Source organism: Podarcis cretensis, assembly GCF_951804945.1.
Source record: "Podarcis cretensis genome assembly, chromosome: 2".
Lineage (NCBI taxonomy): Eukaryota > Metazoa > Chordata > Lepidosauria > Squamata > Lacertidae > Podarcis > Podarcis cretensis.
In genome coordinates, this window is record NC_137171.1 from 28,377,433 (window position 1) to 28,394,877 (window position 17,445).

The window sequence follows — 17,445 nt, forward strand, 5'->3', positions numbered from 1 at the left end:
ATAGACATCTTTACATGTATAGTACTTTCTCCATTTTACTATGACATCATACCCTCCCAACATTTATCCAATGAAAATAGGGATTTCCCATTCCATTATGATAATTTTACTACTCCACACATCTTACTGGGTTGCCCCAGCCACTCTGGGCAGCTTCCAACATATATAAAAACATAATAAAACATTAAACATTTTTTTTTAAAATCCCTATACAGGATTGCCTTCAGGTGGCTTGGGGATTAGATAACTCCATACCCTCCAATGTTTCTCCGATGAAAATAGGAATGTCCTAAGGAAAAGCAGGACATTCTGGGATCAAATCAGAAACTGGGATGGGCTTCTGTAAATCAGGGACTGTCCCTGGAAAATAGGGACACCTGGAGGGTCTGTGACATTCTCTTCCTTCTTATCTATTCCCTGGAAGTGGGGAGGTTTAAAGCAGTGGGTGCAACGTGGCTAGCAACCACTGGAGTTGGTGGGGCAGTCAAGGAGTTCAACGGATAGAGGGCGAATTTGTTCCGGTTTTCTCTCCCTCCTCCCCTGTGAAGATGCTGTGGACACTTAATCAAAGACCGAGTAAAAAAATACTGGTGGGCCTTGCCTGAGTGATCAGCCTCCTGTGAGCAGATGAACTCATGCAATGAAAGCTATTGCAGCACTACTTGTTGGGCTCAAACAAGGAAGCACGAGGGCAGGGAGAGAGACTTTATTTGCAACAGGGAACCTTTAAGATGCAGTGTGATGTGAGTGGAATACTGCAGTGGAAAGGAGTAAGGTTGAAAATATGGATTCTGCACATATAGAATAGGATATACCGTATTTTTTGCTCTATAAGACGCACTTCCCCCTCCTAAAAAGTAAGGGGAAATGTATGTGCATCTTATGGAGCGAATGCAGGCGGGAGGCTCTGCTCAACACTCCCTTTAAAGAACCGCGTGGGGCGTGTGTACGGCTTTTCGGGGCTTTTCCCCGAGGAGGGAGAAGGGCTGCCCTTCTCCCTCCTTGGGGAAAAGCCTCCAAGAGCCACACACACACTCTGCGTGCTCTTTAAAGGGAGTGTGGCTCTTGGAGGAGCCTTAGCTGCACGCAGCCTCTCCCGGGCAGCGGGATGAAGGCTCTCCCTGCTCGGGAGAGGCTGTGCACGGCTATCCCATAAGCCAGGACAGCAAGCAGGATCGCTGCACAGTGATCCCGCTTGCAGTCCTGGCTTCTGGGATTCAGAATATTTTTTTTCTTGTTTTCCTCTTCCAAAAACTAGGTGTGTCTTATGGTCTGGTGCGTCTTATAGAGCGAAAAATACAGTAGTTTCTCCAGAGAGGTTGTAGGGTAGCCATAAAGGGTTTGCTGGCTTGTAATCTCTGTTTTCACTGCCTGCTGAAAGGCATACAGAGAGGGGATAGGTAAGATTCCTACCGGAGTATGTTCCCTAAATCTTGCCACTGCAGAGGAACACACCTTAGGAATGTTGGTTTTGGGAAGAGTGGGGGAAGCCGGTGGTTGGGCCGAAAATGCTTTCCAGGCACATTTTAGAAACCGGCTTTGAGAAAGGGCTACAGGAAACTAATGGATGGATTTCCACAAGAACTTTCCACAACACATGGAGGCCAGATCCTGAAAGGGAGCTGTTCCGTTGCAACACTCTTCTTCTTTCTCTATGAATATTTGGAGGGTGTGTCGGAGGAAGAAAGACAGTACTGATGGAACAGAATGCAGCCGGAGGAGAATCAGGGACAGAGAATAAGGAGGAAGGGTAAGCAAGAGAAATCCAAGCACAAAGGGTCTCCCTGTCCTTCATACCAGGTGCAAACCCTGCTCTGAGGAATTAAACAGTATATCATAACAGGGTGAAATAGACTCTGAGTCCTTTAGTGATTTCATGCTCTTTATTGCAGCTTGTAAAACAGTGACTGAATTGCCCCCCAAACCTCAGGCTTTTATATACATTATTTGCACAATGAGTCCCATCTGATTGGCTGATTCTGCTTCCCTCCTGGAGCCTGATAGGTCTTTTCCTGCAGGCCAATCAGTTGTTGCATTCTACGATCCTACCAGCCTAATAGGCTGATTAACTTCCTCCTGGAGCCTGATTGGTCTTTTCCTGCAAGCCAATCAGTTGTTGCATTTTAGGATCCTACTTGCCTATTGTTCTAGGATCCAAGCTTAGTACATAACACTCCTCCTCTCTAAGTTCCTGTTGCGCTCAGAAGGTTATTCTGGATTCATAGTTTGCAGCAGATCTTGAGCAAAATCCCTTTTGTCTCTGATGATAGGAGAGCAAATGTGTTTCCTCCCTCTCACTGAAATCCCGAGTCTTAGCAAGGGCAATGCCTGCCAGGAGCTTAGCGGTCAGTAATAAGCTTCCTACTTCAATCACAATCAGAAGCACACAATACAAGCCAATCACTCCTGCATGATTATTAAGCCATCTGCTCAGCTGGGGAACGCAGCCTCCGAGATAGACGGTGCTTTGAGCCACAAACTCCTTCAGGGCCAGGGTGCCAAAGCCACACTGGGAATTCGGGATGGTGCCGTTTTCCAGTGGATCCAGGCAGCAGGAAGCTGGGACGCCACAGGCTTGCACTCCTGGAGAACTGCAGTTAAAATATCTGGAATGTAATAACAGGAAGAATCATTTCACCTGCTGCTAAGGCACAGAGGTTCTCTGCCTCTTCCAGCACACCCACTCTCTTTTCTGCATGTGAATGCAGAAGATATCCAGGCAAAGGATGGCATTCCTGCTGGTAAGGATGGTCTGCACATGGATTCGCTAACTTGACCAGGACCAATGCATGCAGAGGCATACTTTGCAAAGGGAAACTGCACACCCAGCACTGTGTGCACAGTGTGATCCATGCGTAATTGACTTTAGGCATGCGTTGCTGAATGGATGGATGGCAGCAGCAGGTTTGACACTGCCTGTTAGGGTTTGAGCTCACAGCAATTCTTGATTGGAGGACCGGAGAGGTGGCAGGTGTGAATTCAAGCTGTGCACCACTTACCAGCTCACACCAAAGGAGGGGAGCACAGAGAGAGACCAGATGCAGCAGCTAAGGAAGCCTCTTAACAAGAACGAGCCAGAGCAGCTCATACAGTACTTCCTGCCAGTGTTAAAGCCAATTGTGCCAATTATCAGTGGGTCTGCACATGCAGGTCCTGAGTAAATACGTTATGTGAACGTTGCCTTGGAACAAAAGATGAGGCTAAACTGACACAGCCTTAGAAACTGTCCAGCACTTCTTGCATTTACAGACAATAACATGGCACAATATGCTTTTATAAAGGGCAAAAAACCCACAAAAACACCACAAAAATTACAAGTTTGTTATTGTACTTATCCTAAACTTAACCTAATACCTCAATGTTTGTAAGGTTTTTTTCTGTTGTCTTTTTACATGTCTGTACCTTAACAACTGTTATTTCCCCCCACATCTTATTTTACCTTGTGCACTTATAATTTTATACTAGGTACAATTCGTTTTTCAATGAAGAATGTGTGTGTGGAAACATGAAGGAGATGAATATTAGCAGCACAGAAACCATAGACAAGATTTTCTGCGGCTGTGAGGTTTCCTTGCATATTCTGGAGCCGATCCAGAGAAAATTAGTCATGCTTAAGTTATTCACAAGCAACATGTCCCACTGATTTTAGTGTGGCTAAACTGCTTATTGACTGGGCCCTCTCTCAGCATGATTCTGGTTAGAAATGAACTCAATTAGGTCTCTTAAAATGAAAGCAAGCAAGAGGATCAACCCAGATTAGTAGCCCAGGTGAAACCCAAGTAAAATGTGAATACCATGCTGGTGAAACAAGATGGGCATTGATCAATCACACACTGTCTTCCTAGGCTTCCCAGGCTTCTTGCAAGCATTATGTGAGGAGAACACAATATAGTTTTGTTTCAATCACATAAAGTGTAGATGAAAATAATAATAATAATATAATAATAATTTATTATTTGTACCCCGCCCATCTGGCTGGGTTTTCCCCAGCCACTCTGGGCGGCTTCCAACAAAGATTAAAAATACATTAAAATGTCACACATTAAAAACTTCTCTGAGCAGGGCTGCCTTCAGATGTCTTCTAAATTTTAGATAGTTGTTTATCTCTTTGACATCTGATGGAAGGCCGTTCCAGAGGGTGGACGCCACTACTGAGAAGGCCCTCTGCCTGGTTCCCTGTAGCTTTGCTTCTCGCAATGAGGGAACTGCCAGAAGGCCCTTGGCACTGGACCTCAGCGTCCGGGCAGAACGATGGGGGTGGAGACGCTTCTTCAGGTATACCGGGCCAAGGCCATTTAGGGCTTTAAAGGTCAACACCAACATTTTGAATTGTTGAAAACAGATGGCATTATTAGCAATTTTGATTGATGGGTGATGATGACGATGATTGGGCTACATTTTGCTGTGATGTGCTGCTGTTCTCCCACCTTTCCTAGGTGGTAACAGAACAGGGCAAGGGGAATTCTCCAAGTAGGCTCATACTCACAAATTTGTTTTCCAGTCTAGGTAGGATTCCACCCCACAGCACTGCAGGCCCATCTGAATTTCATCCATGATGAATTTGAGATCTGGGTCATCCTGGTATCGTAACACGGCCACCGTGAGGGACTCTTGCAAGGAGGTCTTGATTTGGCGTCTCAGAGAAAAGAAAACGATTCCACCCAGGGTTTCCAGGATCACAAACATCATGATTCCTCCCATGAAAAGCTTCAAGAGGCAGGTGTTTTCAAAGAGGGCTCCTAGGCAGCCCAAGAGAGAGATCGTGCTGGCTACAAGACCCGCTAACACAAAAAAGAGCATGGGGTCGCTGCCCAAATAAGTTATCCGCTCACTTGCCAGTGACTCTTTGTCAGAGAGACCCCAGATCCCTATGGCCAAAATGAGCAATCCTGTAATGGAGAAGGCCAGATTCCAAACAAAGGTCAAGTATTTCACACAGTGGCTAAGTGAATCCAGAGGGTGATGGGAAGATGGGCAGAGGCGCCATTTTCTTGTCCGTTTCCAAAGATGCCATGCTTCTCTTCCTCTGCTGGGATTCAGCAGGGAGCCCTGTGCATTAGAGGGGCAAAAGATGTCCACTTTGTCCGCCTAAACAAAGAAGAGAACCGAAGACCAAGTGTCAGAGATGAGGAACAAAACCAAAAAGGGAGGTACAGGAAGCATTTCCCCTCCCATAATATCCTGTTGTATAACTGGAGGCCTTTGGCATAACAGTAGGGTAGAGAGCAGGGACACGGGTGGTGCTGTGGTCTAAACCACTGAGCCTAGGGCTTACCGATCAGAAGGTCAGCGGTTCGAATCCCCACAACGGGGTGAGCTCCTGTTGCTCAGTCCCTGCTCTTGCCAACCTAGCAGTTCTAAAGCACGTCAAAGTGCAAGTAGATAAATAGGTACCACTCTGGCAAGAAGGTAAACGGTGTTTCTGTGCGCTGCTCTGGTTCACCAGAAGCGACTTAGTCATGCTGGCCACATGACCCGGAAGCTGTATGCCGGCTCCCTCAGCCAATAAAGTGAGATGAGCGCCACAACCCCAGAGTCGGTCATGACTGGACCTAATGGTCAGGGGTCACTTTACTTTTAGGGTAGAGAACAGAGGACAGGGCAGAAAAGAGATTTTTGATTGACTTATATGGCAGGGGGGAATAATACATTATGGCTGGGTTATCATCTAGTCAGCGAAGACTTGATCCCCTGTGGCTTTACTTTATAAGACAGCTGAAGGCAGAAGCATAGATTAAGGGAAGATCCACACCATACATTTAAAGTACAGTGGTACCTCAGGTTACATACACTTCAGGTTACAGACTCCGCAAATAGTGCTTCAAGTTAAGAAATTTGCTTCAGGATGAGAACAGAAATCGTGCTCCGGCGGCAGCAGCATTAGGCCCCATTAGCTAAAGTGGTGCTTCAGGTTAAGAACAGACCTCCGGAACAAATTAAGTACTTAACCCAAGGTACCACTGTACATTCAATGAACATTTAATATAGATGACTCCCCTCAGAGAATCCTGGGAACTGTAGTTTACCCCTCACAGAGCTGCAATGTAATAATCTACAGTCCCCAAGATTCTTTGGGGGGGAAGCCATTTGTTTTCAGTTATGACTGGGAAGTGCCCTATACATAGTGATGACAGAGGTTTCTGATGTATCATTGCTGAGCTATAGTGGGCAGAGGGCAACATTATGGGGAAATCTGATGGGAAGGAGAAAGCGTATGTGATCCATTCAAGAGAGAGAAGAGGCCATTTAAAATGACTGAGGGAAGTGGCAGGCAAAGTGATTGATGGTGTGATTGAACTTGGAATAGAATAAAAGGTACGTATGTAAGACCAAGGGACGTCAAATTGTCATTTTAAGGCATAGACAGGCTAATACACAGTCTTAAGTATATTTTATTGGAAGAAAGTCTGACAGAACTCAGGGGACTTACTTCAACGTAAACTTATTTAGGATTATTCTTAATATTTTCATATTGATGACCATGCAGCATGATGGACTAGGGAAAAATTCAGTCTCTGCAGAATTACGTCAACAGTTTTTCTTTCTTTCTTTTTCTTTCGCTCTCTCTCTCTCTCTGTCTCTCCCCACGTGCTATTAGAAAATCTCATTTGTTTTCCCCTCCACACAGAATAGGAAAATGATGCCATATATAGAGGACTAAAGATCTCCAAAGACAAGGGTAAACTCAGAAACAATATGCAAATCAAAATAATTACCTTTGGTAGCAATGCACTGGTTTCATCAACTTCCATCTTCTTGTCCTGCAAAGATAGTCCTAGCAAAAACGGATTTAAAAATGCAGCAAGTTGCTCTTTCATATTTCTAAGGCTGTAAAAGCAATTAATTGGATATCATTCTGCCCTTCTCCTGGCTAATCAAGTGAGAAAGCTGCAAATGTTATGCACTGCATAGGGGGAGGGAGTTTCAGGGCAGACCCCGCTACAGTCATACTTGTATCATGTGAGAAATCACATTTCTTGGCTCAAAGAGGCCACCTTTGTGTTGCTTATGAATTATCCACTAAGTAGTTATATGTTCCATGCTATGATTAATACCACACAACTGAATGCATTTCATACACACACACACACATATATAATATTCAGACTTACAAAGATAAGGGTTGCTGCTGCACTGTAGCCTTTCACGACAGATAAAATTGCAAGATCAAGATGAGATTCACCTTACCCTGAAAATTAGCTATGTCCTTATTCGGCCCAAACTCTTAACTGTACCGCCAAACAGGAGACACACTGAACATCACAAAGAGCATAAAAGCATCACAATTTCACATTCTGCAGAACTTCTGATCTGTAACATATGGATTCAAGTTCCGATTCAGTCATGGATTTGCTGAGTGGCCATAAAGAAATTCCAAGCTCTGGCTTCCCATCTGTAAAATACAAATGTGACAGATCAGGGGTGCCAACTTGAATAAAATATGGGGGGGGGGGTGCAAGCTGATAAGCCCCACCCTACATAATTCATCACATGGCACGGTGCACACTCACCATTTGAATACCATGAACTGGTGTGTGTGGGGGGTGTTAACCTCCCTTCATACGTCCCTGTGCGTGGGGTGCGCTGTGAGTCCCTGTGTTCTACAACCATTCTAAAGGTAAACAACTATTTCCGTAAAAGAAGCCAACAACTTTGGGGTCCCCCCCTAAAAAAAGGTCGACAGCTCTGGGCAACCTAGGGGCGCCGGGTGGATCTTTGTACCCCGGTGCCACATATGCTGAAGACGGCCCTGTGAATGAGCTCAGTAGAAGGCAGTTCTCTCCTCCTGTTCTGCTTAGAGTGTCTCCTTCTTTCCTCTTTACAGACTGTAGTTTCAAGGATGGGACTGGGGCAATGACAAGAAGATTGTCACCTCCACTTGGGTTGACTGCGTGCTATAAGACCGGTCTCCTCATACTGCAGGGTCTTCCATTTTAGAGTGTACATTCAAGAAGGGGAGGGGAGGGAAAGTGCCCTGCTGCAGGAATTCCTTTAGCTAATGGGGCCTCCTGCTGCCGCTGCGCCACTGCTGCACAATTTCTGTTCTCATCCTGAAGCAAAGTTCTTAACCTGAGGTAATATTTCTGGGTTAGCGGAGTCTGTAACCTGAAGCGTATGTAACCCAAGGTACCACTGTATGTATATGTGTGTGTGTGTGTGTGTGTGTGTGTATGTGTATATATATATATATATATCACTTTGGTTCATGCAATGCCGCTCTGTCAGTAGAACCAATGTTATATATGTTATATACAATTATATGTATAGACACACACACGTGTTATGTATGTGTGTGTGTGTGTGTGTGTAACAAAAATCCTAGAACAAGCACTGGGATTGCCATCGCTAGTTAAAACAGTTTCCCCGTCTGCCATAAGCCATTCTCAGGCAGGAGAAGGGAAAGCATGAATGAATTGCGACTGGAGAGAGCAGCATCCAGAGGACATTTTGGAGCAACTCCGCGCATTACAAGACATGGGAAGCACAACTGCATTGAAACTTAACGACGAAACAAAAGTTGGCAGACGTCTTGCTACCTTTCTAAGAAACTTCTCTTCATAAATAAATAAATAAAAACACCTTCTGGCGGGGCGTGTCACGTGCGCGGCGTAGAATCCGCGTGGAACCTATGATCTCCTTCGTGAGCGAGAGACCAGAGACGGAGTCCTGAGTGGGCGGAGCCTAAGCGCAAAAGAAAGAAGGGCGGGGGGGAGAGCAACGCCCGCATTCGACGCCGGACCGTTTCTCCCCCGGAACCTTGTTGCCTCCGCTTGCGTTACCGGGCCGGGAACGGTGACGCGGCACTATTGGCGGTGCACAAGCTGGCTGGCAGGCAGGAGGCGGCGCTACCGGTGCCGGGGCAGGACGCGGGGTCGGGAGCGGTGGCGAGGACATGGCGGAGACTATTGTAAGTTGGGCTTGAGGGGGGGGGGAGAGAAAAGAAGGGGGCACCTGGGGTCATCAGTCGTCGTCCTACTCCCGCCCCCAGCCAGCCAGCCCTGGGTTGCCCCGGGTTCCCCCGACGTGAGGCCTGTGAGGGAACAGGAGGCGCCGCCGCTCCCTCCCTCCCTCTTTGTCATGGTGAGGGAGGCGGCGAGTCTTGGGAGCGCCCCCCCTGCCCCGACTGCCTCGCCCTGCCTCTGGATCCCCACCCCAGTGGGGGGGGGTGGCATTGGCCAACTGGGTCTGATTCCCCTCCAGCCTCTCCATGCAGGTTCTGTGAAGGAGGCGGAAGAATGATTTCTCCGTGGGGGATTCCTCGGCCCTTCTTTCTGAGAGGGGGGGGGGCGGTCCGGCCTGGAGATACTGGCACTGGCGGTCGCTTGAGTCCGACGTCCCCCACCCCCCCAAAAAAACCACAACAACTTGGAAGTATCAAGCGATCCCTCTTCTGCTTTCACCAAAGGGCGGAGGAGTGCGGAAAAGACGGGGCACCGCAGGGCTAAGCCGCTTTAATCACAATTTCTTCTCTTCCCCCCCACCCCCCAAAGGGAGAACAGTGGGAGCTGCAGTTCCCGACGTTGGGGGGGAGGGGCTGCGAAATAAGAATTCCCAGCAGAGCACCAAACTACAATTCCCAGAATCCTCTAGGTGAAACCATGACACTTCAGCTAGCATAAAACTAAAAAAAAACAGTGTGCATATGCCTAGTTAGTCTCCCTTAACTTCTGTCAAAAACCCATGGAAGCGGGGAGCATGTGTGGCCATTGTGCAACCCACGGGAACATAGTATCTGCGACAGCAACTGTCTTTTTTGTTTTGCCTTCGGTTTAGTGATCCTTTTATTTCTCAGCGTCCAGGTTCAGTTGCTATTTTTTCAAGATCAATGCGCTGTTGGGCTATTTGGCGGCCTGCCCAAAATGCATTATGTCTTGTGTGTGTGCATGCGTGCAAGTGTGGGCATAGGGGTGAGTGGGGCAAGTGGCGTTGGATCCTTAATATTTTTCAGAATTAAGTAGGAGGGTAGCACACAGGCTGTAATTGTAATTCTGGGCCTCGTGAGATCAGTAACTCTTAATGTATGGTCATAAATAGCTGAGTTATTTTCAACTTGAAGCTTTATATGCATTTATATCCATCTGACAATACCCAGTTAGGTTGGGCACAAGGCAAAAAAACAAAAAAAAAAAAACAAACCTGTAACTTTAACTTGTAGAAAATTCATAAGCATTCTTGGCTTAGCTCCAGTTGTAGAATGTCAGAGGATTATGTTCCTTACTGAATAAGTGAAACTTCGTTCATGCTAGAATGTGGGAATACTCCAGCGGTTGCCTTACATTAAGTTGTTGTGAAGAAGCCTTCACATTGTTTTCCTATCTCCATGTGGACAAGGTGAGAAATTAATCCCTTCAAATATAAGTTGAGTTAAGGCACTTTTTAATGGAACGAAGGAAGAAAATTTAGGGAATTATTTGAGGCATTTGGGAAAGAACAGATTTATCTTAATGCCATATGCAACATAGGAAGTTTTCCTGCACCAGGACAGTCTATACTAGCCAAGTATACTCTTAATTGGCAGCAGCTTTGCAGCATCTTAGACAAAAACCTCTCATGTTACTTGCTGCTTGACCCCTTTTTTAATTGGAGATACTACAGACGAAATGCAGGACATTCTGTGTGCAAAGCGTGTGCACTAATTGTGTGCTCCATCCCCTTCCTATAGATGTTTGAAGACACTCTGAATGTTCCATAAGAGCACACACGTCTGAAGGTTGAATTACATATAGTGTGGGTGTATCCCTCCCTATAGTTCATATAGATTAATATCACATAGGCATGAACGCATAATCATGAGAAACCATGGGCAGCTTGAAATGCTGTCTTTTGAATTATTAGGTCACTAGTACTCAGTTTTCTCAACAGCCTGGTCCTGTGAAGATTCAGGTGTATGTAACTGCATAGGATCGGACAGCACAAGTTATAGTAATGTGTGTGTGTTAGCTAGACGTAGCTTATGCCATTGTTAACAAATTGTTGCCAATATATATGATAGTCTTGACCATATGTATCAATATTCATTAATTGTCCATACAAGTAAACGAGGCAGGGCCTTATTTGGGCATTTTTGGCATGCAGTCAGAGCCTTCAGTCTCTAGAGCGAGACTGGTGTGCTTTTAATGGCATTCTAGTTAAACCTGTTTTTGGTAGGGTTAGATCATCCACTTGATTGTAGCTAAACGGAATGTAAGTGCCACTGTTTAACCTGCTTAAAAGGTAGGTTGTTTATGTAGTATTCTTTGTGGCAATTAAATGCTCCACTTGGTTGCTGACACCTGGTTTTCAGTGTAAACCAAATTTTAGCAGTAGAACTGAGTCAGCATAGTTTTCAGTAGGGTGCAAGTCACATGAAAGACTTGACAGACGATAGTTTTAGGAAAGTGCTCTTGTTGGGGCTTCTCTCAAAATTATCTTGTCCTTGCCTGTCTAGGAAACAGGGTAGTTTCCCTGCTTGTAAAGGATTCTAATGCATGTCACTATTATAAGATTCTGACTTACAGGTGGCATTTAATATTGGCTGGTTTCTTGGTTGATATTCTGTGCTTTGGGCCATCTGCTGAGGCAGCTTATCTGCCTATCATCATCATCTGGACACTGCAACCTTTCAGTTTCAAAAACCTTTAAGGTTACTTTTCTAAAGCTACACAGCAAGCATTTTAAAAGTGTCTTCTAATAGTCTTTTATGTTTGTTACCACGATAGAGGAATACTACAGTTTCAGAGTAATTATGGACAAATGCTATATACTGTATTATTCAGATCCATTTTTCTTTCTCTGTGTGATTGGCATGTTAACACCCACAAGGTGAGTGCTGGTTGCTATTCTGTGTGCCATCTACACCAATGGATGGAGCTTTGAGGAACGTATCCTGCCTTTTGGAGAGGGGCTTTCCACTCAAATCATTATTTGCCTGCCCTCTGCTACTTGTTTCTAATTTGGGCATGCACTTTCTGTACTGCATGTGCACACTTTGGGAGGGGGGAAAATAATCACGGAAGTGCACCGGAGCAAACATTACTAGCTCTTAGTTGTCATATGTCCCAATAAATTAAATATAGGCTTTCACTTTTTTGGAAGGTGGGATGCAGGGTTATACATTCCCATTTGGTTTTAATTTAAAAATATAGGGAGGCCTTGAACATAAGTGGCATTTATCTATGTTAAACTGCTAATTGATTTGAGGGACAAGGTCGGGTGTGTCAATAAAAAAACAAAACAAAATCCCATATCCATAAGGTGCACAACTGCACATTACTCCCCTCCAAAAGAAGTACTGCAGCATGGAATACTGGACATTCTGATAAAGAGGTCTTACCTAATTCTGTGTAATTTTTTAAAAAATAAATAAGTTATTGATTTTAGATGTATAAATAAAACAATACAAGCTAACATCCATTAACAATGTTTACATATGGTAGGTGCATCAGTGGGATGGAGCAGGCTGGCTCAATAGTTACTATTTTTTTAAAAAAATATAATCCCAGTGTATGTACCATGATCTCAGAAGTAATTCCCACATTTACTGTGTGAAAATAGTGAGCAAATTGATCCTGCGAACTGTGTGTGCCTTCAGCATGTGGCAGTCTGAGGGAAGAGAGGTCTTTCATTTAGGCTGGTTGGAAGCATAACAGTTAAGTTGTGTTCCAATGAGCAAATGGAAAATATGGGTTTGGTCACCATGGACTGCTAGACACATGACAAACCACCCATCCAAAAATGCACCCGTGAGCTTCCACACCAGCAATGACTGCAGTTTTTGTAACTGGCTATTTATACTTACTGAATTTTCCATGGTAAGGGAAAATCTGGATTCAACAAAGAAAAAGTATAGGCTGGCATTTTGATTGCAGCAGTGACATGTGGATGCTGTGAAAAGATGTGTGTATGAACACCAATTCCCCCAGTAAATTCCCATCTGGAAACTCCCACAAGTTTGAAGGTGATTTTTCAAATGGAAAAGAAAAGACCTATTGCATGATGTTGAAATTCAGGGTTGGGCCTGGAATTAATAGTGTGACTTGGTCTTAGTATTAGTCATTCTGCTTTCACTCCAGAGTGGAATACTACAGAGAGTCACTGCATGTTTACTGACAAGTAAGTTCTGTTGAATTTAGTGGGACTTGCTCCCAGGCAACACGCTGCTTTGTCATGTTGGATTTTGTTAGGTAATAAAAGCAAACATCAGAAAAATTGAATGTTAAAACAGTGTTACAAAACCACATTATGTTTTTATACTTAAAACTCATAGAAAGTATCAAGGTGGTGCAAAACAGTATGTGCCAGTACAATAAAAGATAAAACACTATTCAAACAATGCAAGATATATGCCCTAACTGTATGTGTACATTTAAAACATGGGCGGAACAATCTAAAGAGGGTGAATGAGGAAGCACCCAAGACAGAGGAACCACCAAATCCAAAGCCCTGTCAGGTTTATGCCAACAGAATAAAAAGCAAGGTTTGTTTCCTTTCCTCTTTCCCTTTCTGCAGTCTTTTAAAAGACAAATCCCTTCCATTGGTCCCAGTAAATGGGAAAATAAGTACCGTATTGGCCCGAATATAAGCTGCACCCGAATATAGCATACCTCTACTCAGGTTACGAACGCGGCAAACCTGGCAGTGTTTACTTCGGGTTCGCTGCACGCGCAGAAGCGTTCTGCGTGCTTCATGCATGCATAGAAGCGATCTGCACGCATGCACAGTAGCGGCCCTCTACTTATGGACTTTTTGGGGTGCGGGCGGCACCCCGGAATGGATCACGTTCGTAAGTAGAGGTACCACTGTATAAGTCACACCTTTAAAATTGGAGGTGAAAAAAGAAGAAATACCAAAATATAAGCTGCTGCCTTCCTCGCTGCTCCTGGCTGCATACTGGGTAGGGTGGGGGAGCCATGCTGTGTTGCCGGCAGCCTTTCCCCCTTCCTTCCTCGCTTTCTCCCTTCCTGGCCTTGGGGGAAGGGGGAGACTTTGCCATGCTCCTGGAGCCGTTTGCCCTGGCTGCATACTGTAAGCTTGCGAATCGAAGCTGCACTTTAACTTCATGGTTGAAATTTGGGGGGAAAGTGAGGCTTATATTCAGGCCAATACGGTATGTTGGAACCAGAGCCAATGTACTCACCCTGTCCCTGTTGTGTGTGTGTTGGGAACAGGAGGAATTTGGATCCAGCGCCTCCCTCAACATGCTCACCTCCTACATGATGGGGGAGACAGCTGCAAAAATTTCCATGACTGCAGCATGGAGACATCCATGCTCCACCCACCAAGAGGCAGACCTCTTGCTCCACCCATGGAGAGGTAGATCCACAAAATTCTGTGACCCCTAGGTTACCTTCTAGGGACTTAAGGATAGCTCTCCAGCTGAGGTTGCCCTTCATTTTTCCACAGGGCAAAGTTGCAAAGGGATATCAGATTATTTTTCTTGACCTCTATGTATGAAAGCTTCAGAAGTGTAAAACAAGGCAGCAGTGCTTCAGGCCCAAGATTACCTTCCTAGGGACAATTACCTTGAGCTGTTGTTTTCCCAGAGTAGATAGCTGCCTTTCTTTTTCCATCTCAAGAGATTGCTCCATTGTTGCATGTTCCGTAGGACTTGCATGATTTAACACACTGTACTGCTGTGGTGTTTGAACTCTAGCTGTGATTGGCCCTGCCACCATGTGCAGTGGTCAGAAATGATGGAAGCTGTAGTTCATCAGCATCTGGGAGGCCAGTTTCCCCACCCCTGTGCTAAAATGAGAGCCACTGGCAGTTAATGATGCTACTTGATGTAATTTTTTTTCTGCTAAGAGAACAGCCTGAAAACTCATGAATGTTTATTGCTGAGCTTGTATATAATTCCTGCTGTTTTTGATTTGTAAACTCAGTTTCTATCAGGAAAATAACTTAGAAACCTATTATTGTGTGTCTTTAAAAAAGATAATATGAAAATGCTTTAGATTTTACTATTCCACTTATTCCTCTTCCTGCCAGTTATATGTTCCTGCATTAAATTTTGTATTACTGTCCTCTTAAGGACTTTCAGGCTGCATTTGTGCTGGTTTATTTCCTACATTTAAAAGCCAGTTCTCTATGTTCAGCCTCTTTTGCCCCAAAACTCAGAACTTCACAGTTTTGTTTTATTTCTAATTTTCTTCAAAACCTTTGCCATTCTTAATAGATAATTCGTGTCCAATCACCCGATGGAGTGAAACGCATCACAGCAACAAAGCGGGAAACTGCTGCAACGTTTCTGAAAAAGGTATTCTAGCTTGGCATATTCTTTGCTGTTCTTCTAAGGAAGCAACAATAGGGAACCTCTGTTTTCGCATCACAGCCAGTTTGTGCACCTGCTCTTTAGGATTTGGTTGGATTTACCCAGAAGCTTTCTTTGATGATGATTTAACATAATTAGAAGAGAGTAGTGATGGCTTTGTGGTTCAACACACCACAGAAGAAGCTCATCTTTCCAAAATTAAACTCCAGCACCCTTTGGTTGGAAACCCACAATTGAAACTTTTATCGAAGCCTAACCTTTGTACATCGTAAAATGTCACCAGTGCTGTTTCAATCAGAGGTGTATTTTTAAAAAAAAACAAAAAAAACAAACCTTTTGATGGCAGAGGATCAGATGTAGTGGTTCAATACACCAGGCACTTACAAGCTTTACAAGTAGTGTGGTGGCCTCTGTGTTTATGCTTGCTTCTTTGGGAACTAGTGGGATTGATTTGTATGCTCATAAGCCAAAACAGTGACTGTAGTGCAAAATTCATCTGTTAGTTGGGAACCTCTTCCATAATTTAGTTGCCAAGCAAAATAAATCAGATGTCTTGATGCAGCCTGAGTCTGTAGTCCGAAGCCTCTATGACAGGAATTGAGTTATATTGAATCCAGTGGAACTTGAGCAAAAATGGTTTCAGATTGGACTGTGTTATTATAACTTATTGTATGGCTGCCTTTTTAACTGAAATATAACCAAAGTGGTATGCAGCATAAACAATATTTCATTTCCAAACACTACTCAGCAATAAAATTTATGCTCAATATAAACTTCATAAAAACGGCCTAAAATTGCAATGCAACTGAAACCAAAACCATAAGTACTGTAATTCAGATTTTCACCTATAGAACCTGTACAGTGGCATACATCACAATTCAGGGAAGATCTTAAAGTAGGCAAGGACCCACAAATACACTTGCAAGTGCCCCATTTTTATTTATTTTTTGCTCTATCAAGAGGATGACATTGGAGAGGGTCTCCACTGTTCTTGGAGAAGTTTGAGGACAGTCCCTGGCTCCACGTTGACTCAGAAGCATGGAAGAATGGCAGAGGCTTTTTCTGAGACTGCCCTGAACCACAGTGATCACTGGAAAACCCTGAAATTTCCTGCTGCTTTCTCAGCACCTGAGGCTTACTGCAGTGGGGTTAAGCTCTTATCCCTTTTTCAGCAGGGGCTCTTCCCCACCTCCATTGTACTAAACTTTGTTACCCACTGCCAATGGAACAAGTTCTTTTTATGGGAAGTGGCTAGGTGAAACCCCATTGAGAGCAAATTCCATAATCCAAGACTGGCCTTTCTTACACTGAGCTCCATTTTCAAAGTCGAATGTCTGATTCAGACGACTGTTTAATTTATAACCATCTTATCAGCTCTAATGGGGTTTATTTTGTGCATTTGCCAGAGTTGCAATAAGGTACTTTGTCTAATTACCTATACAACTAAACAACAGGTTATGTTTCCATAGTAATACCCATGTACTTTTACCCATGAACAGGAAGAGTTGAAAGATCTTGGTGACATTTTCCTCTTCTAATCTGTATTCCACTTTCATTTAGAAATTTCCTTTACCAGGTTTAAACAATTGGGAGTGCACCAATTGGGCTTGCCTGCTCCCTGTTTTCCAGAGTGAAAATTATTCCCTGAAATGAGCCTAACCCTTTTTCAGCATTGACTTCAACGTTAATTGCTGACAAGTGTAGCTTAATTTGAAATTTCCACCCATACAGTGTCTACATAATATGTATTGTGGATTCTGTGAGTGCATTTCAGATATTTCCGCTTCCACTTTTGTGTAATAAACTCCATGTGGAGATAACATCTGAGACTTGTGTTGTAGGGATAAACATACTGTAACTGTATGAGATTTCTGCTATAGATATTATGTTCTCTCTTTTTTCTAGGTTGCAAAAGAATTTGGCTTCAGAAATAATGGATTTTCTGTGTACATCAATAGAAACAGGACTGGTGAGATCACATCATCTCCCAATAAGTCCCTCAACTTACTAAAAATCAAGTAAGTACTTTGCAAAAGACATGGAGCCACTGTTGGACTATAGAAGGCTCTGTTTCTGTTTGGGCAAGGCTGGTCAGATTTCTTGACAGTGCCTGTCTTGGAAACTGAACAAAAATACCCACTCTAATATTCCTATGTGGTGTCGTCGGTCCTATTTATGTCTGTAGGTTTAGATGA

General features: G+C 44.1%; 2 protein-coding genes across 5 annotated transcripts in view; one reads left to right on the plus strand and one right to left on the minus strand.

The window, feature by feature from the left end:
• Positions 1–1,891: 1,891 nt before the first annotated feature.
• On the minus strand, positions 1,892–8,682 carry TSPAN10 (tetraspanin 10). 4 transcript variants are annotated; one of them, XM_079965621.1, is made up of 5 exons: positions 8,581–8,682; positions 7,189–7,393; positions 6,717–6,775; positions 4,487–5,088; positions 1,892–2,606 (listed from the first exon to the last, which is right to left on the minus strand). In XM_079965621.1, the coding sequence occupies exons 3-5, from the start codon at positions 6,750–6,752 to the stop codon at positions 2,201–2,203; spliced, it is 1,044 nt and encodes a 347-aa protein (XP_079821747.1). In that variant the 5' UTR covers positions 6,753–6,775; positions 7,189–7,393; positions 8,581–8,682; the 3' UTR covers positions 1,892–2,200. The 4 variants fall into 4 exon arrangements, with proteins under 4 accessions (XP_079821747.1, XP_079821746.1, XP_079821748.1 ...); XM_079965620.1 differs by having other exon boundaries at positions 7,113–7,393; XM_079965622.1 differs by lacking the exon at positions 7,189–7,393 and having other exon boundaries at positions 8,581–8,637.
• A 72-nt stretch (positions 8,683–8,754) lies between these two features.
• Positions 8,755–17,445, plus strand: part of NPLOC4 (NPL4 homolog, ubiquitin recognition factor) — a 52,423-nt gene continuing 43,732 nt past the window's right edge. Inside the window, exons 1-3 of the mRNA XM_079965465.1 lie at positions 8,755–8,908; positions 15,155–15,235; positions 17,156–17,268. Coding sequence (XP_079821591.1) covers positions 8,894–8,908; positions 15,155–15,235; positions 17,156–17,268 — 209 coding nt within the window. The 5' untranslated portion in view covers positions 8,755–8,893. The remainder of the gene's footprint in view (positions 8,909–15,154; positions 15,236–17,155; positions 17,269–17,445) is intronic.

Coding starts and splice junctions, on each gene's coding strand:
- TSPAN10 (XM_079965619.1), bottom strand. CDS start 6,818: ATGAAAGAGCAACTTGCTGCATTTTTAAATCCGTTTTTGCTAGGACTA. Junction 5,089..6,716: donor CCAGTGCATTGCTACCAAAG/GTAATTATTTTG, acceptor TTCTTTGTTTAG/GCGGACAAAGTGGACATCTT. Junction 2,607..4,486: donor CTAGACTGGAAAACAAATTT/GTGAGTATGAGC, acceptor ATTACATTCCAG/ATATTTTAACTGCAGTTCTC.